General features: G+C 55.7%; 13 protein-coding genes across 13 annotated transcripts; 7 read left to right on the forward strand and 6 right to left on the reverse strand.

The window, feature by feature from the left end:
• Positions 1 to 651: 651 nt before the first annotated feature.
• Positions 652 to 2,337, forward strand: MVES1_002429 (uncharacterized protein; the record flags this gene model as incomplete). The annotated part of the gene is made up of 1 exon (XM_056207259.1): positions 652 to 2,337. One exon carries the CDS (start codon positions 652 to 654, stop codon positions 2,335 to 2,337), a length of 1,686 nt encoding a protein of 561 aa, XP_056063234.1.
• Positions 2,338 to 2,614: 277 nt separating this feature from the next.
• MVES1_002430 (uncharacterized protein) lies at positions 2,615 to 4,192 on the reverse strand (the record flags this gene model as incomplete). Its single annotated transcript, XM_056207260.1, has 1 exon — positions 2,615 to 4,192. The coding sequence occupies one exon, from the start codon at positions 4,190 to 4,192 to the stop codon at positions 2,615 to 2,617; it is 1,578 nt and encodes a 525-aa protein (XP_056063235.1).
• A 205-nt stretch (positions 4,193 to 4,397) lies between these two features.
• Positions 4,398 to 6,863, reverse strand: OCT1 (mitochondrial intermediate peptidase; the record flags this gene model as incomplete). Its single annotated transcript, XM_056207261.1, has 2 exons — positions 4,398 to 6,770; positions 6,855 to 6,863. 2 exons carry the CDS (start codon positions 6,861 to 6,863, stop codon positions 4,398 to 4,400), a joined length of 2,382 nt encoding a protein of 793 aa, XP_056063236.1.
• A 94-nt stretch (positions 6,864 to 6,957) lies between these two features.
• Positions 6,958 to 8,568, reverse strand: FRS2 (phenylalanine--tRNA ligase; the record flags this gene model as incomplete). Its single annotated transcript, XM_056207262.1, has 1 exon — positions 6,958 to 8,568. One exon carries the CDS (start codon positions 8,566 to 8,568, stop codon positions 6,958 to 6,960), a length of 1,611 nt encoding a protein of 536 aa, XP_056063237.1.
• Positions 8,569 to 8,645: 77 nt separating this feature from the next.
• MVES1_002433 (uncharacterized protein) lies at positions 8,646 to 10,164 on the forward strand (the record flags this gene model as incomplete). The annotated part of the gene is made up of 2 exons (XM_056207263.1): positions 8,646 to 8,676; positions 8,708 to 10,164. The coding sequence occupies 2 exons, from the start codon at positions 8,646 to 8,648 to the stop codon at positions 10,162 to 10,164; spliced, it is 1,488 nt and encodes a 495-aa protein (XP_056063238.1).
• A 34-nt stretch (positions 10,165 to 10,198) lies between these two features.
• On the reverse strand, positions 10,199 to 10,738 carry RLP24 (ATPase-activating ribosome biosynthesis protein; the record flags this gene model as incomplete). The annotated part of the gene is made up of 1 exon (XM_056207264.1): positions 10,199 to 10,738. One exon carries the CDS (start codon positions 10,736 to 10,738, stop codon positions 10,199 to 10,201), a length of 540 nt encoding a protein of 179 aa, XP_056063239.1.
• Positions 10,739 to 10,979: 241 nt separating this feature from the next.
• MVES1_002435 (uncharacterized protein) lies at positions 10,980 to 11,658 on the forward strand (the record flags this gene model as incomplete). Its single annotated transcript, XM_056207265.1, has 2 exons — positions 10,980 to 11,537; positions 11,593 to 11,658. The coding sequence occupies 2 exons, from the start codon at positions 10,980 to 10,982 to the stop codon at positions 11,656 to 11,658; spliced, it is 624 nt and encodes a 207-aa protein (XP_056063240.1).
• An 8-nt stretch (positions 11,659 to 11,666) lies between these two features.
• Positions 11,667 to 12,041, reverse strand: MVES1_002436 (uncharacterized protein; the record flags this gene model as incomplete). Its single annotated transcript, XM_056207266.1, has 1 exon — positions 11,667 to 12,041. One exon carries the CDS (start codon positions 12,039 to 12,041, stop codon positions 11,667 to 11,669), a length of 375 nt encoding a protein of 124 aa, XP_056063241.1.
• Positions 12,042 to 12,157: 116 nt separating this feature from the next.
• Positions 12,158 to 13,555, forward strand: MVES1_002437 (uncharacterized protein; the record flags this gene model as incomplete). Its single annotated transcript, XM_056207267.1, has 5 exons — positions 12,158 to 12,163; positions 12,195 to 12,290; positions 12,333 to 13,175; positions 13,227 to 13,263; positions 13,290 to 13,555. The coding sequence occupies 5 exons, from the start codon at positions 12,158 to 12,160 to the stop codon at positions 13,553 to 13,555; spliced, it is 1,248 nt and encodes a 415-aa protein (XP_056063242.1).
• A 149-nt stretch (positions 13,556 to 13,704) lies between these two features.
• On the forward strand, positions 13,705 to 15,817 carry MVES1_002438 (uncharacterized protein; the record flags this gene model as incomplete). The annotated part of the gene is made up of 2 exons (XM_056207268.1): positions 13,705 to 14,010; positions 14,036 to 15,817. 2 exons carry the CDS (start codon positions 13,705 to 13,707, stop codon positions 15,815 to 15,817), a joined length of 2,088 nt encoding a protein of 695 aa, XP_056063243.1.
• A 70-nt stretch (positions 15,818 to 15,887) lies between these two features.
• On the forward strand, positions 15,888 to 20,021 carry MVES1_002439 (uncharacterized protein; the record flags this gene model as incomplete). The annotated part of the gene is made up of 1 exon (XM_056207269.1): positions 15,888 to 20,021. The coding sequence occupies one exon, from the start codon at positions 15,888 to 15,890 to the stop codon at positions 20,019 to 20,021; it is 4,134 nt and encodes a 1,377-aa protein (XP_056063244.1).
• Positions 20,022 to 20,099: 78 nt separating this feature from the next.
• MVES1_002440 (sphingolipid 8-(E)-desaturase) lies at positions 20,100 to 21,758 on the reverse strand (the record flags this gene model as incomplete). Its single annotated transcript, XM_056207270.1, has 1 exon — positions 20,100 to 21,758. The coding sequence occupies one exon, from the start codon at positions 21,756 to 21,758 to the stop codon at positions 20,100 to 20,102; it is 1,659 nt and encodes a 552-aa protein (XP_056063245.1).
• Positions 21,759 to 21,853: 95 nt separating this feature from the next.
• MVES1_002441 (uncharacterized protein) lies at positions 21,854 to 22,972 on the forward strand (the record flags this gene model as incomplete). Its single annotated transcript, XM_056207271.1, has 5 exons — positions 21,854 to 21,985; positions 22,012 to 22,247; positions 22,275 to 22,407; positions 22,434 to 22,925; positions 22,946 to 22,972. 5 exons carry the CDS (start codon positions 21,854 to 21,856, stop codon positions 22,970 to 22,972), a joined length of 1,020 nt encoding a protein of 339 aa, XP_056063246.1.
• Positions 22,973 to 23,155: the final 183 nt, after the last annotated feature.

Raw genomic sequence — 23,155 nt, forward strand, 5'->3', positions numbered from 1 at the left:
ACCCTAACCCTAACCCTAACCCTAACCCTAACCCTAACCCTAACCCTAACCCTAACCCTAACCCTAACCCTAACCCTAACCCTAACCCTAACCCTAACCCTAACCCTGTCTACTAAACTCAACTAACTCTCGATGGTACTATGTGTTCGTAATCGTTTACCATTGCATTAAGAACTGCTTTTTTCTCGGTTGAATAGTTTACATTGTATTTTGAAAAAAAAATGGTTACTTGGGTCGGCATGTGTTTACTAATATGCCAAGAAATTTAACGCACGTTGCATAGTTTAAATCTGCACTTCAATTTTTTTGTGCAGTCTCTGGTCAATCATACGTTGAGTACTCGCAAATCGTTCTACTCAAGAAAAATATGCCAAGAATTACATTAGCAATCACTATTCAGCTTCAAATCTTAATAGCACAGCCCTGTTTCACAGCCGCGCCGAAAGCGTGATGCTCTTAAAATTAATCCAATGGTTGTGCTCCCTTAATAAAGCACGTGTGCACGGACGCAGATTAACACTGCCACTCGTTTTCTCAAAATGCATTCTTGGCATTGTTATGGCGCAACATTCTAGAATTGGCCTTTTCCAGGATGTAGTATAGGTCGTTAAAAGTCAGACTATCTCATGTAGCCCCCACCCTATCCTATTTATGCGGAAGGAGATTGATTTGGAAAAGGTGATTGAGCTTCCTGATAGCCAAAGAAGCGAATATGGTGACACAACTTTCCCAAAACAGTTCCTCCCCGAGTTGCAATCATGGGAAGATATAGCACCCAATGATTTATTTCAGGCGTTTCAAGAAAGCAATGCGATTGACGACAAAAGTTCGATTTACAGTCATCATCAATGCAACGAGCCAAGAAAGAGCGCAGAAAGCGAAAGAGAAAGTGGCTTAAAAGAAAAGCTGGATCCGCATCTAGTTACATTCGATGACTATGACATCAAGCAAAATCCACGGAAATGGAATTACTCGTATCGAATGTTTCTTGTGTTTGTCGTTTCCTGTTACACCTTTCTCAGCCCTCTTTCAAGCACAGCAAACGTCCCTGCGCTGGATGTATTAAGGCGCGAATTCAATGTGAATTCCTTCGTCATTGGTAACATGATGATGTCTTCATCGATGCTCGCTTTCGTTATTGCCCCCAGCTTCTATGCGCCCCTTAGTGAGCGCTACGGACGAAAGTATATTTTGCATGTATCCAACATCATCTTCCTGATCTTCAATGTCTTCTGTGGCCTGTCCAAAAACGCAACACAAATGATTGTTCTCCGTTTCTTTGCCGGTGCCGCCGGTGTCGCATCTGTTACCATTGGGCCTGGTGTTGTCGCAGACCTGTTCGAGCCCGAGGAGCGCGGCGCAGCCATGTCTTTGTATACTTTATCTCCCATATTAGGCCCTTGCATTGGGCCCATTTATGCCGGCTGGATCATTCAAGCATATGGCGAGGATAAGTGGCCGTGGATCTTCTGGACTTCGACAATGATAGGTGCTGCCATCACCGTGTTAGGTCTTTTCACGCTTAAAGAAACGTACACGCCAGTGCTGTTAGAACGCAAAGCACAAAAGCTGCGTAAGGAAACTGGGAACGATGGGTACCACACGATTTTCACCCTAAAAGAAACACTTGGACAGCGTGTTCTTCATGGGCTCTTGCGCCCTGTCATCTTTTACTTTACCCAGCCGGTTATCTTTGTGGTCTGCACGTATCAAGCATTAATGTTTGGATGTCAGTACCTCTTGCTTGCATCCTTTTCTCGCGTGTACAAGGAAGAATACGGAGAGCCACCTGGCATTGCGTCTTTGCATTACATTGCCATGGCGGTCGGTTTCCTCGTCACTGGCCAAGTCGGTGGACTCTGGACTGACTGGAACTACCGTCGCTTGAAAACAAAAAATAACCATATCGGCAAACCCGAGTACAAGCTGCCGTTGCTGATTGTCACTGGTATCTTTATGCCAGCAGGGCTGCTCTTGTACGGATGGACAGTGGAGTACCGCGTACACTGGATAGTACCAGACATTGGTATTTTTATCTTGGCATGTGGCCTGCGGGCGACCATGTTTATTAGCCCGCTGTATCTTACAGACTCTGTGACGATGTATGCGGCGTCGGCGTCCGCCGCAGCTGTCATGACCCGCGGCCTTTTCTCGTTCACATTTCCACTGTTTGCGCCCAATATGTACGCAGCCCTAGGACAAGGTTGGGGTAATAGTATACTGGCGCTTGCCACAGCGTGCCTGGGGTTGCCCGCTCCATTTATTTTGTACAAATATGGGGAACAGCTTCGCTTGCGTTCTTCATACTCCAACCGCGGAATGGAGCTGATGACATAAAAACTACCAGTGGCATTTATTTCATTGTGGCAACCATGTCACAGAATGTAGATATTGCAAATAAAGACATTTCCATCATACGCATGTGCTTGGCATCACGCACTGGCGGCGATAAATTGCGTGAGGCCCAACAGTCGCCTAGAATTATTCAGGGAGTACGACGCCAACAATACGCACTTGCCCAATTTGGACATTTTTACTTGTGGAGGCCAACAGCAACACGGGTGATGCGTGGCCGATCCAACAATACATGTTCTGCAATACAAATCCTAAAATACTACTCAAGCGAATTGCGCCCTTTTGTCTCGTCTCGTCTCGTCTCCTTCTCTTCAATTTTGCGCCGCCATTTTGCGCCAAAGCGCATCACCAGCTCAATCATGGGTATAGGTAAAATAAAGCTTACAATGCCAAACAGCGTAAAAGTCCATCCTTCGCCCCAGGCGTCAATCACATATTGTACAGCTGCAACGAAAGCAGCACCAAGCAAACATCGTCCAATATTGAGTGCCGCAGTCACAGATGCTGCACGGCCTGGGACCAAGTCTACCAGAATTGTCTGCACTGCATTGAAATAAAGGATGGAGAAGCAACTCAGAATAAATTGAAACACCATTGGTGCCGCAATATGGATTCTCTTGTCTAGCAGCCAACCATTGATAATCACAGTCGCATGTAATACAGCACTGTATATGTGTATATGCTTCAACCTTGTCTTGTGCAAATCCAACAGAGGACCATGCTTACGAAAAGCGTATTTGTAGTTCCGGTCGAGCAACTTGCCCGAAATCACAGCGCCCACCACGCTGCCGACGCCAATAGAAATATAGCATAAACCAGATTCAATCGGATTATAGCCATACTTTCCCGTGAGTGTCGGCGATAACGAGCTCGATACCATGGTGAACACGGCGAATGGAAATGCAAACGAAGTAATCATCAAAGCAATGTCTGCGTGAGCATACATACGCCAGGGCTTATCAAAGCCCATGGAGCGCAAATTGAGCCGCGGAGGCATCTTCATAAGCTCTGGCTCGGTGCCTGCACGCCAAAGCGGCAAAGGAACCACCGTTCGCCAAATAGAAACCCGTTTACAAGACCCATTCCCCACAAGAGCACGGAGCGATTCCGGAAGAAAGAGAATCATAAATACAAGGTAAACACCGCCAAATGCAGAGAGAAAAAAGAAGACTGCGTGCCACCCCCAGCGCTTGGAGAGAAGGCCGCCGACAATAGGCCCCACGGCGGGCCCAATTAGTGTTCCTGTTTGGAAGTACCCCATGTACGACCCGCGCTTTTTTCGCTGAGAAACGTCGCTAATGCATCCTGCACCAATGGAAATAGCACTACTCGCACCGCAAGCTTGAAGCATACGAAGGACAAGCAGAAGCCAGTACGTATTCGTGAAAGAGAGGCCCAAGTTTGCTGCTAAAAATACATGAAACGTAAGAATTAGTATCGGTCGCCGCCCGTACGTGTCTGAGAGTGGCGCCCAAAAAGAAGGCGATAATCCTTGGAAAATCATATATGTTGTGACAGAGACCAACGTCTCGCCATTGTCAATACCTAGGTCCTTGGATATGCTAGGCACTGCAGGCATGTAGATATTAATCGCAAATGGACTCATGAATGCAGTCGTAGAAGCCGCGACAACAATAAATGTTTTTATAGCGGGCCGAAATGCCGAAAAAACCGTTTCGTCCTCGTCAACGTCGTCGACATCTTTTACGCATTCTTCTCGCGGAAAATCGAAAGGATCGGCACATGTAATGGATGAGCCTGTGTCCGAAGCACCACACTGTCGCATTTCCGTCTGATCTGGTGCACTGATTCGCGTGACAGGCCCAATGCTACCCATGACGCCGTCCACGCCGCCACAGTTGGATGCTGCACTGCTCAGTGACTAGGAATTTTTAGCTCCACGTGCTGTGAGCAAACTTTGTTTGCACGTGGCTGCGCGAACGAGCGGCGCGGTGCAGCGCTGGTAGTTTAAGCAGCCCAAGCTACAGGATGGATGCAAGCGTGCATGCTACACGATCTATACACCGCTACATACAAGTACATCATGGAGCTACATGGCCCAATCCCCATCGGCCAATCGTTTCCATAGCCTGCTCATCACAAACTGCAATTTGCTCGTCATCAAGCAAAGAGGACAGCATTGACCAAGGGTTCTTACCCCCCCCATGCTGGAGCATTTCCTTTTTGAACTTCTCGCCTGCCTCGCGCGACAAAGGGTTACCAGAAAATAATTTTTGCCAAACGCGCGCTGCAATGGCACGGTCAAACAGGTAGCTGTAGTACGTCGCGCCGTACCCAAACAAATGGCCAAACTGCCCTTGCCAGGTCGAATTCGGAACGACGGGGAACATACCCATTTGCGACTGGAGTTCCTCAAGCCCAGCAACTGTGCTGAACCCAGGCTCGCCCACACGTTCCGAATGGTACCACTGGTCTAAAGCAGCGAGCAAGATCTGCTGCTGTGCATCCAAAGCATCCAGTTTGCTGTTCGTGTGCAGGTGTGCTACCAGAAGATTGTAAGGCAACGGTGCGCCGCTCTTGTGGTGGTGTGCCGCCAGCTGAATCACATTTTTGTCGGTCAAAAAGTGTTCCATGAGAATGGAAGGCAGCTCGACCAAATCAGTTGCACATCGTGTTCCAGACACGTTGTGGAACTCGGTACGGCCAATCATGGAATGCACCGCGTGCCCCATTTCGTGGAAAAGAGTCTCGACCTCGTGCCAGCGGAGGAGACTAATGCCGCCATGAAAGGGTGAGGGCCATTGGAAATCGGTCATGAGCACGACCACGGGCTGCTGGAAGACACCGGTGCGTCCTGGCGAGGTAACAGGCTTCACATTCAAAAGGTTCGACATATCGATATCCTGCGGCATACCATTGGCCCAGCCAAGCTTCATATCGCATTCCGTATCGTCCATATCGACACGGCGGGAGCAGCGCACGGTATAATGAGCGGCACTCGACGGCTTTCCCGGGCGCGAAAACAAATCACAATAAATCGTGCCGATCACGCCGCCCTCATTCTCGTCCACGACGTCGAGTTTAAGCACGTCTGGGCTCCACAGCTCGCCCGGCTGGACGGACGCAGCGCGGAAATGAATGCCGTACAATAGATAAAAAAGACGCGAAAGCCCTGTAAAGACGGAGCCGAGCGATAGGTACGGCGAAAGCGAAGGCAAGTCTGATGCTCGGTGTGCGCGTGCGTACGCTTCTGCGTAAAAATCGCGATCCCACGCCTGAAGCGCGGGTGGTTGTTGGGAACCCTCCTCTAATTTTTGCTTCATTGCAGACATCTTCTCCAAGAGCGACTGTGCTGCGGGCTGCTGTGCCTGCGAGATAATGCGCAAAAAGTTTTCCACATTGCGTGGCGTGCCGGCCATCTTGTCTACCAGCGTCATCTCGGCAAAGCTGCGCTTGCCTGTAAGCTTACTCAGGTTGTCGCGCGCCTTTAAAAGTGACTCCAAGATCGCAACGGGGTTATGCCGGCCTGTATAGCTGGCCATGTATGCAAGGCGCCTTGCCTGCGAATTCGGCGCGTGTTTACTGATGCAATGCGCTTCCCATGAGTTGGGTACCACGGCAATCACGTTCCGGCGCCGATTGTACTCTGCGCTCGACATGAGCGTCGAGAGCAATTGACTGTCCATCCCCTCGAGCAAGTCGACTGGGATTTCTGTGACACTGTCCGGTGCACTGGCGCTCGTATCCTGCAAAAAGGCACGGCCGAGCACGAGAATTTGGTCGCTGAGCTCTACAAACCGCTCACGCTCCTGAGGCGGAAGGTGAATACCAGACTTTTCAAAGTCGCGCAGGAAAATAATAGCGACAGCGCGCGCCTCCTCCGATAGCGACTGCCACACAGCATGGTCATCCATGGCACGCTTGAGCGCGACGTAAAGCCCTGTGTGTGTGTTGAGAATATTCATGAAATTACACAGATGCTCATAAGCCGCATTTGCCGCGTCTGCCCAAGTGGGGTCGGGGTGTGCGTGGCGGACAAGCTCGGCCATGTCAATCACCCCGCACAAAAGGTCGCTGAGCCGGTCGAGGCTGCGTACGACGCGCCGCAGCTCGTCCATACCGACATCCTCTTCTCCAGCGCGCGCTATGCGGTTCACAAGCAACTGTGCTCGATAGAGCGTCGTCTGCGCAAGCGTCAAAAACGCGCGGGGCTCGCGTAGAGCCTCAATTTTAAAAAGGCCCGTCGGCGGCCCCGCGACATCGCGGCCTGACTCACCGCTCCGGGGCTTGTTCAGCAAGTTGCATAGCAGAGCATGATCTTTTTCAATCATGGGTGGCACGCCGACTTCCAGCGCATTCGTCTCCGAGGCTTGCGAGCGCGACATATGAAGGTTGCGTGTGGGGTTCCAAAGGTGCACACCGGGTTGCTCCAGCGCCTCGCTCGAGCGCTCCAGCTTAGACAAGCATCGCGTCGTGTGCAGCGATGCTCTGCAAGAAATTCGCGCTATAGACCAATCGTTCAACGCATGTCCGCACACTCGGAGCATGTCGGTGTTTTGGAGAAGAAAAGAAGCGTGCTTTAAAATAGGGTCGTCACCAGGAGCCACGTGCACGTGGAGTGCCACGCTACGTCGCTACGGACTAAAAGCGCACAGCAGCTGCTTTCTCGGTGCTGGTCAATGGAACGCGATGGCCGACAAGATGCCTGATATCCTTGATGCCGTATCGAATCATGGTAGGACGCTCCAGACTGAGTCCCCAGCCAAGGACGTTGACTCCCTCGGGAATCCCCATCGGGCGCAGCATCTCAGGGCGGAACATGCCGCTGTTGCCAATCTCGACCCACTTCTTGAGCCCCTCGTGGTAGGAAAAGATCTCCAAGCTCGGTTCGGTATATGGATTATAGGCAGGCTTGAAACGCAAATTGTTGACACCCATCTTGGCAAAGAAAACCTCCATGAACCCAATCAAGTCGCCCAACGTGAGGCTGTAGTCCGCGACCACTCCCTCTACTTGATGGAATTCGGCGAGATGTGTGGCGTCGGTCGACTCGTTGCGAAAGACACGGTCAATACTGAACAGCTTCGCGGGCCTGAACCCACCCGGCTGGTTCGCAATTGCGTACAGCATCGCAGCCGAGACGGCCGTCGTGTGTGTGCGCAGGACCAGCTTTTCGGTGACCTCGCGATCGAAAGGGTAGCGGTAGCCAATTGATCCAAATGCGCCCTTCTCGTGCACCTCAACGACGCGCTTCAGATACTCCTCTGGGAGTTCCTGCGCGGCCGGCGGGTCCGCGACGAAAAATGTATCTTGGACATCGCGCGCAGGGTGCTGCTGTGGGACAAAGATCGAGTCAAAGCACCAGAAACTCGAGTCAACAAACCGATTTGTAGGCATCTCAGTAAAGCCCATCTCGAAGAAAATGTTGCGGAACTCTTGGCGGACTTTCAAGAGAGGATGCAATGCGCCCGCTGTAGGTACGGCGCCTTCGGCGTTAAAGTTGTACCCCTTAAAATCAGCATTTTTCCACGAGCCTGTGGCCAGCATATCTGCCGTCAAATCCGTTTCCAGTTTCTGGATGGTAAGCGCGAAAGCAGGTCCCTTGGTAATGCTAAAATAGAGCAGCTTGCGGTTTCCCAGCATCTTGCGTTTCTTTAGCTCAACAACCTTTTTCTCGTCCTTGAGTCCGCCTGTCTTGGCAATCTCGCGCAGCTCAAGACGTGTGTCATCGGTGAGCGCATTGGCAAACGCTTCCGTGCGCGCAAAGCTGCCATCCGGGCGCCGGCAAGCGATTTTGTTGCGGAATGCACGCGCCTGTGCTTGCTTAAATGTATCCGCACCCAGTGCGTCCACTAGCTCCGCTTGTGCAATGCCCTGCTCGGTGGACGCAGGGAGCAACGACCACAGGCGGTATTCCGGTGAGCCTAGACGCACACATTCGCGCCCGTCCAGAGTGAGGAAGAGCGGCTGTGCATCGACGTTGGAAAACTTGATCATCTCCTTGCTTTGAAGGCTCAACAGAGTGCCCTGGAGCCCAAGCTGCCACTGCGCAGCTGCCTTGTGCATGGCATCTTCTTCGGCAAGCGCCTGCTGATCCTGCTCTGCAGACGTGCTCTGCTCGATTCGAGCGAGCGACTCTTCCAGGCCGCATGGCTGTACCGGAGATATGGTGCGCGAGTCGCTTATCTCGCCACCCGGAGCGGCATCAATGAGTGCTAGCACCTCTTCTGCGCGCGGCGCTTGTTGGGCCATGGCGAAAGGAAGGACACCCAGCGATACGCACGTGATCATCCGTGCACCGAGCACCGCGCGCGCTGCCAGTGGAGGCCATGGCAGAGAGCGTCGCGTTTGAGGATCTAGGTGTGTTACTGCACACGGTAACTAACCGCAGCGGAAGGGGCGCATTTTGTGACTGGGACAAGCGATGCACAGCGCAATGCGATGCTGGAGCAGCGCAAGTCGGCGCGGCGTTTGGCCGTACCGACAAACGATGTCCAAGTCCGCGCGCGGCTCCGCGAATACGGCGAACCAATGACGGTCTTTGCGGAGCGCGAAGGCGATCGGCGCGCGCGTTTGCAAGAGGTGATGATGGTGCAAGGGAGTAGCACGTTGAAAAACATTCCGCAGGCAGCCGACGAGGACTGGTCTGAAGACGAAGAAGAATTCTTTACCGAAGGCGACGCAGCGTTGCTTGCCGCGCGGCGGCGCATGGCTGCGTTTTCGCTTGCGCGTGCGAAAAGGCGTATTGCCAACCAGCGTGTGCAGGCCAAGATACCGATGCAGCAAGTGGCCGCAGCGCGCAAAGCCGTGCTTGACCCGCTGAAAGCGTACGCAAGTCTTGGGTCGCAAGTTGGTGGTGAGCGGCCCATTTCTGTCGTGCGATTTTCTCCCGACGCACAGCTCCTTGCTACTGGAAGCTGGTCCGGCAATGCCGCATTGTGGAGTGTGCCTGATGCTTCGCAGAAAGCAACGTACGTCGCGCACGAAGACCGCGTTACCGGCCTAGCTTGGCATCCGCGCGCAACGATCGGCCAGTCGAGTGCGGCTGTGAACCTTGGCACGGGTGGGGGCGACGGAATGGTGAATTTGTGGTCGCTTGACAGCGAACAGCCACTGCGGCGCATGGCGGGCCACGAAGCGCGTGTCGCGCGCATTGCATTCCATCCCATGGGCGATTATTTGGCGAGTGCATCGTTTGATGGGACATGGCGACTATGGGATGTGGAGAGTGGCCAAACGCTCATGGTGCAAGAGGGTCACAGCCGCGAGGTATACGCGGTTGATTTTCAATGCGATGGCGCTTTGCTTGTGTCTGGAGGACTGGATGCCATTGGGCGCGTCTGGGACACACGCACTGGCCGCACGGCCATGGTGCTCGATGGCCACGCGCGCGAAATTCTCTCGGCAGTATTTGCGCCGAACGGGTACCAAATCGCGACCGCGTCTGGCGACGATACGATACGGATCTGGGATATGCGCAAGCTTTCCAGCATTTACACGATCCCAGCGCACCGATCGTCTGTCTCGGATGTACGCTTTTACTATGCTGGGAATGAGCGTGCGCCCGTTCCGCCAAGTTGGACCTCACGTACCGATCCGATGGACGTCGAGAGCGATACGGGGGCGCGCGACGCGGATGCGCCACTGCATGTCAACACAGCTGGTCTGTACTTGGCTTCATCTGGGTACGATGGATTGGTAAAAGTATGGAGTGCAGACGACTGGCAGCTCACAACGTCGCTCAGCGGCGACTCCGGCAAAGTCATGAGCGTGGACATCAGCGCGGATGGCAAGTACCTAGCCAGTGGGGAGTGGGCACGCACGTTCAAGTTGTGGGGCGATTTATAGTCTACATACTATTGTACAAGTGCTGGTAGCACAGCTAATCGGTGTGCATGCCCATCGACATGCCTTCGGACGGGACAAGCGCGGTTTTGCGAGGGGCGCGGGCTTTGGTGCGCTCGGCCACACGCGCATCGCGGTCTTGCGAAGCTTGCATAGCACGACGTAGGTGCTGGTTGCGATGCACAGCAAGACGGTCGACCTCTTTTGCCTTTGTCTTGACGCTGCCGCCGGCAGCCTTGGCCATGCGCGCGCGGTAAAATGCGCGCTCGCGGCGTGCCTTGATTTGCATGATACGATCCATGGCACTGATCGTTGCAGTGACGAGCTCGCGGTTGTAGCGAACAGGAATGTTGCGGCGTTTCTCGAACTCGAGCGTGGAATCGACCGTCATTTCCTTTCCCGACGCTTTGCGGAAAGCCTTGGTCCAGCGCACCTTGCGTGGGTTGCGTTTCAGTTTGAAGTTCTTGTGGCACTTGGATTTGCAGAAGCGGAATACCTTTGCATCATTGCGCACAAATGTAATGCCGCGTCCTGGGTAGGAGGGCGCGCTGCAAAAAAAGCAATGTTCCACACGCATGGCGGCTGGAAAACGCGGCGGCGGCGCATGAAAAAAATTTCGTGCAGCCGTGCGCTCGGCCGAGCCAATGGTTTGGCGCCTCGCCCAACACACCCACATGCGGTCGTTGTATGGCATCGTGCGGCACAAGACGCTGCTCGTTGTAGTGGCGATGGTGGTATGTTTGTGTATATGGCTAGGAATGTTGCCGCATAATGCAGGTGCATCAAGTGCGGCGAAAGCGCGCGCACCCTTTTGGCGTATGCACGGCGCGCAATTTGAAACGGACGCGTACGCGCTCGTGCACACCATCCCCGGCGCAATTCCCGGCGTAGTGAATGCACATACAGGCGCAGAAGATGGAGGAAACGATGGACAGGCATATCCAACCCAGGCGCACATGCGTGTAGTCCTGTTGGAGCAGCTGTACGGTGGCACGTTCTCGCTTGAAAATTCGGTGTGGCCATCGTGGCGCGCGTGGCTCGAGACGGCGCAGTACCCCACGGACGCGCATGTGCAGTTCCTTAGCGAGCTGATCCGGATGAATGGCTCTACAACTGATGCACGTTTTTTCCTCGAGCATCCCGTGGCGTGGGACAGGGAGCACGGACGCAAGTTCCGCGCTAGCGTCTTTTCCCTCACCTATTGCCCCTACTCGCGCGCGGCCAAGGCGCGCCTCAGTGCACTCCAGGCCAACTTTTCTATTGTCGAGGCCGACGAAATTGGATCAAGTGGTCAAGTTACTTCATTCAAGAGTCTGTTAAAATTAGTGACGGGGCACCCCACGTTTCCCAAGGTGTTGCTCAATACAAAGGTGCTGGTATGTACACTACACAAGCTGCTAACGATAGGGCGGCAGCGATCGGTTGCAACAGTTAGACGAGGATGGTCTGTTAGTCGGCATGCTCCGCGATGCAGGCGCACTGCCGAATGTAATGTAGAGATGCGGTTACTTCTTTTTTCCCTTCTTTTTTCCTTTGCCCTTAGGGGGCGCTTGCTTCGGCGCTTCCAACGGGGCGCTCTTTTGTACAGTCTCTGTCACCATCTGCGACGGATCGACTGGCGCCTTGACGTTCGACATGAGCTCGAGCAGCGCCTTTTGAAATTCGTCCAGCCTGTTCAGGATGATGGTCGATTTCGCGCGGTATTTGAGTGTCTGGGTAAGTAGCGCAGTGCGACGTACGGTATGATTATCAGTCACTTTGAGAATCAAAGTCTCTGTGTTTGGGCGTGATTTGAGCACAAATCGCGACACATCTGGCGATCGTGCATACAGCGCCAGTGCCTGTGCCTTGAACTCGTTCCAGTGCTTGCAGTACACCATGCAGCGTGGAGAAAGAGACGGCGCGGCGTTGCTTATTAAAGGGGTACATTTGCAAATTTGTTCTCGCGGCATTTTCGCAGCGACCGGCGCTTCTTGTGCAGTGGAGCATGGCCGCGATGGCGGTGGGTATTTGGGCCTGTGCACTGACACCAGACGTTTACGACGCTCTTGCAAGAGACGATAACGCAAAACAAATTATCTAGCTCGCGTGTAGCGCGTGTCACAGACAGTGCTGTAGCAGCCATGTCGGTATGTTGTTTTTCTTGTGGATGGCGCAGTGCTAACGCTTAGGATCCTGCCGGAGTTGCGAAAAGCATGGTCCATGCACATCTGCATTCAGCTCCGAAAACCAAGCTAGTGTCGCTGTATCTTTTTGATGCTGTTGCACGGCATGCCCAGGATATCGTGCGACGCAACGGGGCGGAGACAAAGCACGGGAAAGCACCGCACACGCTTGTGGAAGAAGCGTCTGTATTCCTGCGTGTGGCACAAGAATCAGCAGCACAGATTGGGATCGACTGCTTGGAGCATTCGCCACCCGAGCAGATCGACAAAGTGCTCAAGGTGATTGATATTTGGGGCCGTGCAGGCACGTTTCAGGCCAAGATTCTGCAGCGCATCCAGGATCATGCACCTGGGAAAGACGCAATGCTTTCGCCCTCTCGCGATAGTGCTACTGGCTTGCCTGCTAATGTACTTGCTTTGCTCGGTGGGGCGAGCGGCCCCTCGGGCGCTATCTCGCCCGCTGTGCCATCCGGCGCGCGCAGCACGACGCCACCGCTTCCGGTGGACCCACGCAGATCTCACGTAACTATGGACCCACGTCATATAGCGGGAAAACGAGTGGATCCACGGCGTGTGAAGACGCGCTCAGACCCAAGGAGGCCTGCCGATCCACGTGCCGAGCAGCCTACAGCAGTGGACCCACGCACGGCCATTCGCGCTGACGATCCGCGCATGGAGTCTCGTGCGGATCCACGCATCGCATCGCGGGATCCCCGCGCCCAGCGCCGCGCACCCGCACAGAGTTCCCCTCCTCCAACAGACCTTGGCGGATTTGACCAGTCGAAGTTTGACCCTACCGATCCTACGCAATGGCAGCACCTTTCTGTCTTGTGGAAGAACACGTATCATGTACGTTTTTTTTTTTTTTTTTTTTTTTTTCGTTTGTGTAACTAACCACAGTATGAGCCGAGCGCCCAAGAGCTGATGATGGCACTGAGTATGTATTTATTGCACTAATCACAGTGTCTGGTACGCTATCAAAAGAACCCGATGCACGCTGGGCGGCAATGTCGGGAATGAGCATGCCCGGAATGGGAATGCCAGGGATGGGCATGCCCGGGATGGGCATGCCAGGGATGGGAATGCCAGGGATGAGCATACCCGGGATGCCCATGCCCGGGATGCCGATGCCGATGCCGGTCCCCGGCATGTCCTCGCCACCCCCCAATGGCGCACGCTCACCCCCAGCCGCGACGCACGACCCACGCCGCGCCCGTAGAAATGCCTAGCGGCAACCGATACCCTGCTGTTCGATCACGTGCGTGTGGAGGTGTGCGTGCCTCAGGCAAGGAAGGCCATGTTTGGCACGGCCCAACGTTGGCACGCGCGTTCGTGCAGCGCTGCCGTGTACTCATCTGCTGCTGGATGACTGCGTGTCATGGCGGAAGGTGAGGAGCGTGCAGGCGCTTGTAGCCAAGTACGTAGGGAACGGCATACGGCCCTCCGTACAAGCCGTCCGCGATACTCGCTTTCCAGTTTTGATCGACGCTCGAGCCTCTCGCCGCAGGAACTGAGCGAGAGCCTGGCGGAGAGTCGGGGTGCATTTTGGAACCGGTCTACCACAACTCCCAACGATGTAGATGACTTGAGTACGCGCCGCATGATGGAGAAGCGGCGCAGAATCGCGATGGAGTGGTACGATTCGGAGCGGATCTATGTTGAGGGTCTGGCCCTGCTCGAGACGGTACGTTCCCTATTTCTCACAGCAGCTTTACTATAATCCTCTGTATATCTCGAGCCAAACTGATGACCCCATCTTGCCTCGCCATGCGCTGAGCCACATTTTCTGCAACTTTGTAGACATTGTGCAGCTCAGCCGCGAGCTCTTCTTCCGGCTCGAAGAGCGGCTTGGCCATTCTGTGTACGACACTTTTACGACCTCTGCACCTTTTGCTGCGTGGGATCCACGGAAAGATACGCTGGGCGATCTCTTGGTTCCCATTGCACCCTTTTTCAAGATGTATACCTTGTTTACAAAAAATTATGCTGGCTCGGTACAGTATATCGAACAAGGCCGCAAGACGTACCCCCGATTTGACACATTTGTCCAGCGCGCCGATGTGCGTGCAGGTGCACAGGGTGGACGCAATGCCGATCTAGGCTTCCAGTCCCAGTTGCTTACACTGGTCCAGCGCGTGCCTCGCTACCGACTCTTTTTACAAGCTCTCTTGCACAATACGCCGCGCTGGCATGCAGATCATGCGTTCCTGCATACCGTATCGCTTACTGTTGACAAGATTGCAGCAGCCATGGACGATCAGGTCCACGAGCACGATGCGATGCTCGTCGCGCTCGGCCTGCAGCGGACGCTTCTGGGTATGGACGAAAGGCTGATTGTTCCGGGGCGGCGGCTGCTCAAGTGGGGCTCCTTACTGAAGACGGGGCGCAAAGATATCCAGCTGCGGCGTATTTACTTGTTCTCAGACATGGTCCTCCTTGCGAGCGATCGCTCTACCGCCGACGTGCACGACAAGCGTGCAGAAACGTCTTTGCACGCCCCGGTCAAGCACCTCACCCAAAAACTCAGGCTGGCCGACTTTACGATCGTGAGCGGTGATGGGAATACACATGGGGCGCCGAGCAAGCCTGTCGTTGCCGATGCATTGTCGCACACACCCACGCTGCGCCACCGGCTCGATGTGCACTCGCCGCAGTGCAGCTTTTCGCTTTACGCGCCAACACACGCCTCGAAAGAAGAATGGATCACTGCGATCCGCGAGGCGCAAGCAGAGTGCAGCGCCGCTGTACGCTCTTTGCACACACCACACCAAGCCGAGTCCATACTCGCCTCGCGTCCATCCAGCACAAGCAGCAGCGCATTTTCCACCACGAGCTCCGAGACGTGGCCGGCGGAAGTGTTGGACTGCCCGCTGCTGCCCGAGCAGTACTCTGCGCCCATCTGGATTCCAGATAGCCTTGCACTCCACTGTACACGATGCTGCGATGCGTTTACCGTGTGGCGCCGCAAGCACCATTGCCGCTTGTGTGGACAGGTATTTTGCCATGCGTGCTCCAACATGCTGTTTCGAATCGATGCGGCGAAGCCAATTTGTATGCGTGCTTGCACTGCATGCTTCACCTCGACATTTGGCGAGCGTGTTCCCATGATGCTGCCCGCGCGCGCGCAGCCCTCTTCAGCGGCTGTACAACGCGCGGTGCAGCACAGACCGGGTGTGTCTATGCCGAACCTTTTGGATATCACGAATCAAGCTCCTTCTCCGGCATCAACAATGCCTCCACCTCTTACCCCTGTACGCCGTGGCGCACGCCGAAGCGTCAAGCTGAAACGTCCCTCGCACCAGCGGAGTTGGTCGATTGTGAGCGTGCCGTCCGCGGAAGCACAGTTGCTTGGCCCCGTGCAAACGTCCACGTCCGGCTCACTCACACTGGGCTCTGTACCTGCAGCGCCAGCATTCCGCAGCGATATGCCGCGCTCTGCTTCGGCCGCTGCCGTGCAGCTCCAGTCTGTGCTCCATAGCGAACTAGCGTAGAGTAGGTAGGTATGTGGAGGTTTTGCGTTCACCACGTGCATACGCGTCGTTTGTTCTGATGCACTGACGGATGGTCCAAGCACCGGCACTCATTCCTACCTCGGATGAAGAGGAGGCGGTGGGGCTGGCCAGCAGTGATGCGTCCGTATCGAGCGGTGCAGAGATTTTGCCTGTGCGCACCCCGCGGCACACCTTGTTTGGGAGAGCGCCGCGCAAACGCATCCCAGCGCGGTTTGCACAGCCTGCGCCGCAGGCTCCGGCGCCGCAAGCTCCAGCGCCGAGCACGCCGCGGCGGCGCAGTTTGCGCGCGCGCAAAATAACACAGATTCATCCATATACGCTCGAGGCACTGCGATACCGCCGCGAGTTGTACAAGAACAATTGGGAGGACGCAGTGGTTTCCCAGCGCGAATCACGTCGTCTTGCACTGGCCCAGCACGCCGAGCTTGGCTCGTGGCATGCACAGTCTGATGCAGACGACGAAGGTTCTGAGCGTGAGAATGGCGGCGGCCGTTCGCGGTCGTCCTCGCCGATCCTCGTTGCACGATCGCACACACCGGTGCACGAAATCGCCGCAAGAGCGTCGCCGCAAGCATCGCCTTCTCCTCCTCACGAAAGCGATAGCGGCGACAGCACCGATTATGAACGGCGTTTCCGGGTGCTTAAACGAATGATGCCTGCACGCATGGCTCGCGCATGTATCGACGACCTGCGTGCGATGCGTCATGGAGAAGCGTACGACGACGCTGGCGAGGTGCCGCGCCGTGCAAGTCCATCTGCGGAGCATGCACTCCGCCCCGGCGAGTCGCGCAAGCGTCGTGGGCACGTTTCGCCCGACGCCCCTCTTATTTCTGACGCCGACGACAGCACCGATACAGAGCCAGCATCGCCGCCGCCGCTCGAGCAAGAAAGTGATTTGCGCGCCTGGATGGCGCCAAATCCACTGTCGCCCCCGCGACGCGAAGTAGATGCGATCGATCAGATGCTCGTACGTGCTAAAAGCAGTGCGCGTGGATTTGGCCAGCAGACAATGCGCAGCACGGCGCAACACGCGAAGGAGCCTGCGCGCCCGAAAAAAAAGCATGCCGGTGCACAAATGTACCATGTGTATGTACACGGCCAGGAGCGTATCCAGTCCAAGCGTGGTGACTTGCAAGGTGCAGCGCACGTACCCATTCTCCCCAGCAAGCCACGGCTGCCTCGCACAGACATGCGCAATCATGCTGCGCTCCTCACCTTTTCCACCCAGCGCGCCATGCCCACGCTTCCCCATCCTGTGCCACGCACACAAAAGCGCTCCGTAAAAGTGCCGGCGCCTCTTGCCGGTGTAACACAAGCACCGCCGACACCCCCCGTGCCGGCCACGTCGCCGCACGCGCTCCCGCCCTCGCTAGCTGATGCACTGCAGGAACTCCACGCTTGGGACACGCTAGCGCATTTCCAAATGGACTTTGGCATAGCACCGCCTCCCCTTGGCATGCGCTTTGCCACGTTCACGCCGCTTGCGCGCGGACAGCTACACAGCCTTCTGCACCCATCCTCCTCTATCCCCGAGCCCTCGACATACCACTTGTTTGGGCACGATGTGCATCTATCGAGCAGCATGGATGAAATGGAACAAACGCTTCCTGCCGTGTGGGACGCGCTGTGGGACGCAGCACAAGAATGCGACACGACCAGCCAAGCACACGACCTCTTTTTTTTCCTTGGCGTGTGGCTCACATGGCAGACGCGCCTTTCCGAACGCCCCACCGTCCAAGACGACTTTTCCGCGCAGCGCGCCGCGACCTATTTGTGCGACCAGATTGAAGCCATATTTGACCGCGGCATCGCGCATCATGGCACGCGCCTCGCTCTGCTATGGTTCCGTGTGCAGGTGCTGTGGCGCCTGTATGCTGCATCGGAGCCCGAAGTGCGCGCTGAGCATGAATTGCATGTTCTTGAAGCCGCACAGCCCCTCATGGCCCACCTGCTCGCCGATGGCATCCACAAGTGCATTGAAGCGCTGCGCACGGCACCCGAGCAGACCAGCTACGCCGCACAGCTTTGGATCAACCTTGCGCACCTGCTTCATAGCATGGACGAAAACGGCGCAGCGTTTTGGGATGTGCTGTGCACTGCACTGGATGCATCGATGCAGCTTGCGCCGGCGTCGGGGCTGCTATGGGCCGAGCGCGCATGGTATGTCTTGTTTGCCGTTCAAGCCCTCGCGCATTTCGGCGCCGCCGCTGGCGTTGCAGGCTCGCACACTTTGCTCCACGCACACTGGCCGTTTGTGCTAAAGGTACTGCGCATGACGCGTCTGCGTTTTGACGAGCGCGTCGAGCGCGCCGCGCCGCGTGCGCTTCTTTTCCGGCGCGATGCGTACATCCATATACTTTTGCGGCGCTGCATGCACCTCGCATCTGCATGGCGGTGGTCGCTTGTGCATGCCGACGGTGTGCTAGCATGGCTCTTTGACATTTTCGATGCGTACCGTCTCAAAGATTTGCCGAGCGAGCAAGACCACGATTTTGCGCCGTTTCTGCGGCGCTTTGACATTGCTCTGCTGTTGCAGGGCGCGCCGCTCGGCACGGCGTACCACGTTTTTCTCCAGCTGTTGGCCCGCGCCGCGCACGCGCGCAAAGCTGCATGTATACCCAGCGAGGCCGACCGGAGCTTATCGCGTTTATTTTCGCGTATGACGCCTGTGCGCATAATGCCGTTCAGCCGCACCAACATACCGACCGCGGCAGAGCGTGCGATGCTGTTCAACCACTACTCGATGGTGATGCTATTTCTCTACTTTGTTCCAAGCACTGCCGTCCAACGCCTGCGCCAAATACGCAGTTTTTTATCCTTCCGTACGGCCGACAGGCTCAGCCAGCTGACGTGCATTCGCGCCATGGTGTATGCCGGCGCATTATTCCGGCACCACGCTTTGCCGCTGGATCCTGTGCTGCATTGGTTTGTCGATGTGTGTCGCATGGCATGCAGCGAGCACGCCGAGCTCCACGCGCAGGTCCCAGCCGTGGACGCGTTTGCAGCACGGCGCAATGCCGCGGAGAAAAAAGAGGCGATCCGCATTCTTGTGGTCCTCCTGCGTTCCATACAGCACCTCACTTTGCACGGCTCCCTGGACGCGCAAGCGCCGCCCGCGTTCCCCCCGCCTGGCCTTTTGCAGCCGACGTGGACGGACGAATTATTGCGGCACGCGCTTGAATGCGACCATGAAGTAGACGTCGAGATTCTGCGTGTGATCCGCACCTTTTTGCACCAGCGCGAGGCTGTGACTGCTCCGTTGGTGGCACTGGAAGAAGACGCATTGTGGACAGACCCTGCCTTGGCTGTATTGCTGGGGGAAGATGCGCCGGATTTAGTGCCTGCGCCGCGTCATGACGCAATGGATTATGCGCTTGCGCAAGCATTGCACACGCGCATATCTCCGGCTATTTTTGCCGCCATGACCAATACGCTGCAGCTGCAGCCGAAGCAGTCGTCGCGCACTCCCGGGGGCGATGTCGAAGAGCTGGTGCGCTACGCAAAAGAGGACGAGTGGATCAGTTTGCTGGTCGAGTGCTGGGCTGGCGCAGCGCACGTCCTTGTGCAGCATGATTTGCGCGATTGGAGTGCGTACTTGACGCTTGGAAATGAGTCCTGGAAACGACTTGCGGACCCCATCAAGAAGCGCGATATTGCGCTACGGTTCGTGGTCAACATGGCAAAACTGGATCCAAGTGCGTACACAGCGCACAGAATGGAATGCCTTGCCGTGTGGTTCCAGTGCATTGCTGCGCGCGACATCACATTCCAGCCATTTCTTTCCGTGCTGCTCATGCTAGGGCCCGGCGAGCCCCTTGCGCTTTTTGACGGCGCTGCGCAGCTATTCTGGGACGAACCGGTGCCTTCAAGCCAGCATGCAGCGCATTTGCCGCCGCTGGATACGGGCGAGTTTGTCGCAAAGCGTCTCCAGCTGCTCCAGCGTGTTCTTTGCAATCTCGGCGCCGTGCAAAATCTCGGCACAGGTTTTGTGATTCAGTGTGTCTCCGCATTGCTTTCCAGCGTGCGCATCTACTTGGAAACTACGATTGGAGAAGAGCGAATAAGGTATGCGGCGTTTGCGAGCGAGCTTCTTGCAAGCATTCGCGCACTCGACCCCGTGGTTTTGCGCGGCGTGGGCGTGGAATTGCACGCCACGGCGCTGTTGGTGCAGGGAAAGTTGTAGTGCGCCAAGGATGAAAGATACCCATGCTAGTACCACAAGTGTATGTCCACGCACTGTACAAACCCTGCTATTGTATATCTATCCATGCAACTCGCCTCTCGCCTGTGCATCTGCAACGCAAAACAAGAACGACACTTGGTCGGCAATATCCTTCAGGCGCCGCAGTACCTTGCCATTTCCCGGCCCAAACGACATTTCCTCGTACAACAGCCCCATCTCCTCGCAAAACGGCCGCGTAAACAAATCGCGCGCGGCGCGCAGATTGTGCCGCGGCAAGCGCGGAAACAAGTGGTGTGTGACTTGCATGTGCAGCCCGCCGTGGATAAACTCAATTTCTTTGCCGCACTGCACATCCATCGTCGTGCGGATTTGGCGCGACGGAAAGCACTCTTGTGGCCCCAAGTCCGACGTATCTTGTGCAAAGTGCGAAAGGACAATTTGGACGTGCACAGGGCTCGCTGCCATGTGTGAAAGAAGCATGTACCCCAGCGCAATGCGCCAGTTGGGCAAATTGGCTAGGACTATCCCGCCGTACCATGCCCAAAACGAAACCAAACCCACCACCTCGAAGTAGAACCAGCGGTCCCACTTGGCCTTGAGAAAGAGGAAGCTATAGGATAAAAAGTAGAGGTTGAAGCGCGCAAGCGACATGATGATGTAATAAAGTCGGTGCTGGAAACGCAATAAGAGCTGCGCCGCAGCGTCAAAGTACATGACGCGGCGGTAGTATGATGACCACAAACCGCGCGGCGCTTGCGAATGTTGCTTTGCACGCGGTGCGCTTGGCTCCTGCACAAAACGCGGCGTAACGGCAAAGATGGGCATGTGCTGGATATCGGGATCGTGTTCCGGATGGTTTGTCACTAGGTGGTGCACGTCGTGGTTATCGCACCACCACACAAGCGACAATCCGCCAATGTACGCCGCGACGACGACGCCGATAAAGTGGTCCACGGGCCAGCTATGTGTAATGCCGCAATGACCTGCATCGTGTGCGACAAACGTAAGCTGCTGCCAAAGTACGCCCAGCGCGAGCGCAGAGCCCAGGTACGCCGTGGTACTCCACCATCCTTGCAAATGGGGCGCAGCATGATAAAGCACGTAGGAACATATGGCGACCATTGCGTATCGCACAGCTTCGCGCGCATAGTTCCACGGATTCAAAGTATACAGCCCCGCATCTTTGATTCTCTGGTGCATAACCTCAAACGCATGCGAAATGCGCGCTTCGTCCAGCAGCGACACGTTGCTCGGCGGCGGTTCTAGCATCGCGGTCGGTATAGGGAACGATTGCACGCGCGCGTCAAGCGTAGAGTGCACGGATTTTGAGCGCTTCCACACATCCAGCTGTGCATCGGGATGGTCCAGCTTGCCATCCCGGTAGCCCAGCTGGATGGGTGGCATGAGCGGTCGAAAAACGCGCCCGTTTTGTATGTCGGTAGCGTCCTCTTCTGCCAATTGTGCAATAGCAAATCGGCGCATTAGCATGCGTATCGTTGTTTCCGAATGGTATACTTCAATTTCGTCTTTTGCATCGCGGCCCACAAAGTGTAGGATGGCGAGGTCGCCGCCAGGATGCTTATCAACCCAATAATTCAGCCTGTACACGAGCCGGCGGTGCAGTACAAGCACGTCGCCCTGTGCGATTCTTTCGGCTATTTGTGCGCGCGTCAGCGTCAAAGTTGGCAAATCGTGCGTGCCCCATGCTGGGGTAGCAGTGCCGCAGACCGTCGCCATCGTCGTGTCAAAAAGGCGTGTCGCAAAGACACGCGAGTATGTCACGTGCATTCACACGACGAACGCGCACGGTCTGCCTTGTTCGGGCGGCGACCATGACGGAAGCGCCGAAGCATGCAACCCTGCAAACGGGCATTCCCGTGTATGCGATCGGGTTTAGCAATGATATGCACATATTCTACGTAGGCGGTGGTGGCGCAGGCCGCTCTGGAGTGTCGAATGCAATTGTACGTGCACAAAATGCTCACGTCAGAAATCCGCAAAGCTGCAGCGCGGGGACAATGCACTAACGCTCCATCCCGCCGGCGAATTCAAGCTCCGCGGCGATGAAGATGCACCTATGTGTGTTACTGTGTCGCCATCGAGCGATGCACTCGTGGTTGGCATTAACTCTGCGGCGGACATTGTGCGCGGGGGCGAGAATCGTCATTTGCGCGTGTACGATTTCGGCGTGCAAGCCAGTCCTGGCGCACGTGCAGAAGGCCAAGCGTGCGTACTTTGCTCCTCTAACGCTAGTGACTTGCATGTCGATATCCGGGAGCGCAGTGCACTTGCATCGCTCGGTATGGCCGATCCCGAACAGTACCAAAAAACCGTTTCCTTCTCCCCGGATGGAAAGCTGCTTGCCGTTGGCAGCAGTGATGGGCGTGTGCGTACTTGTGCCACTTACAATAGCTTCAATTGCACCGCTACCCAAGCCTGGAACCCGTATGGAGCTCTACTCAGGACACGTTTACCAGCGACGAAGAGATTTACGACACCGATTTTTCTCAGGACGGGACGCAGCTTGCATGCACCACGCAGTCCAAGGTCGTTGTTCTATCCACATCTCCCAGGACGAAAGAAAAAGGCGGTGTGCTTACATACACCCCTCGCATCCTCCAGACCATCGATAGCGCAACCATCGGTACGTCGGAGCGCGGCGCGTTCCGCATGGCCAAGTTTGGCCGTACAAAGACGATGGATGTCGGCACACGCGATATGCTTTTTACCCTTGTCAACACTGCGCCATCGAAAGATGCCAAGGCGCGCCCAAGCTACATTGTCGCTTGGAATGCCGACAAGTGGCAGATTACCGCAATTCGAAAAGTGTCGCAGCGGCCCGCTACCGTGCTCACAGTTAGCCCCGACGGCCGCTTTGTCGCGTGCGGCATGTCGGATTTAAATGTACGCATTTTGCAGGCCAGCACTCTTCGTCCACTGCTGAAAATTGAGAAAACGCATGATTTCCCGCCTACGTGCATCGCATTCTCACCGGATTCTCGCACTGTGGTGAGCGCGAGCGCAGACTCTTCAGTCCGCGCGGTGCTTTTGCCGAGTGGCCTTGTGCCTACGCACGGTATGTACAATACAACGACTGACCATAGCGGTTTCCGACGAGCTTATATTTCTCGCAT

The sequence above is a fragment of the Malassezia vespertilionis genome, chromosome 5 (assembly GCF_029542925.1).
Source record: "Malassezia vespertilionis chromosome 5, complete sequence".
NCBI classification, from domain to species: domain Eukaryota; kingdom Fungi; phylum Basidiomycota; class Malasseziomycetes; order Malasseziales; family Malasseziaceae; genus Malassezia; species Malassezia vespertilionis.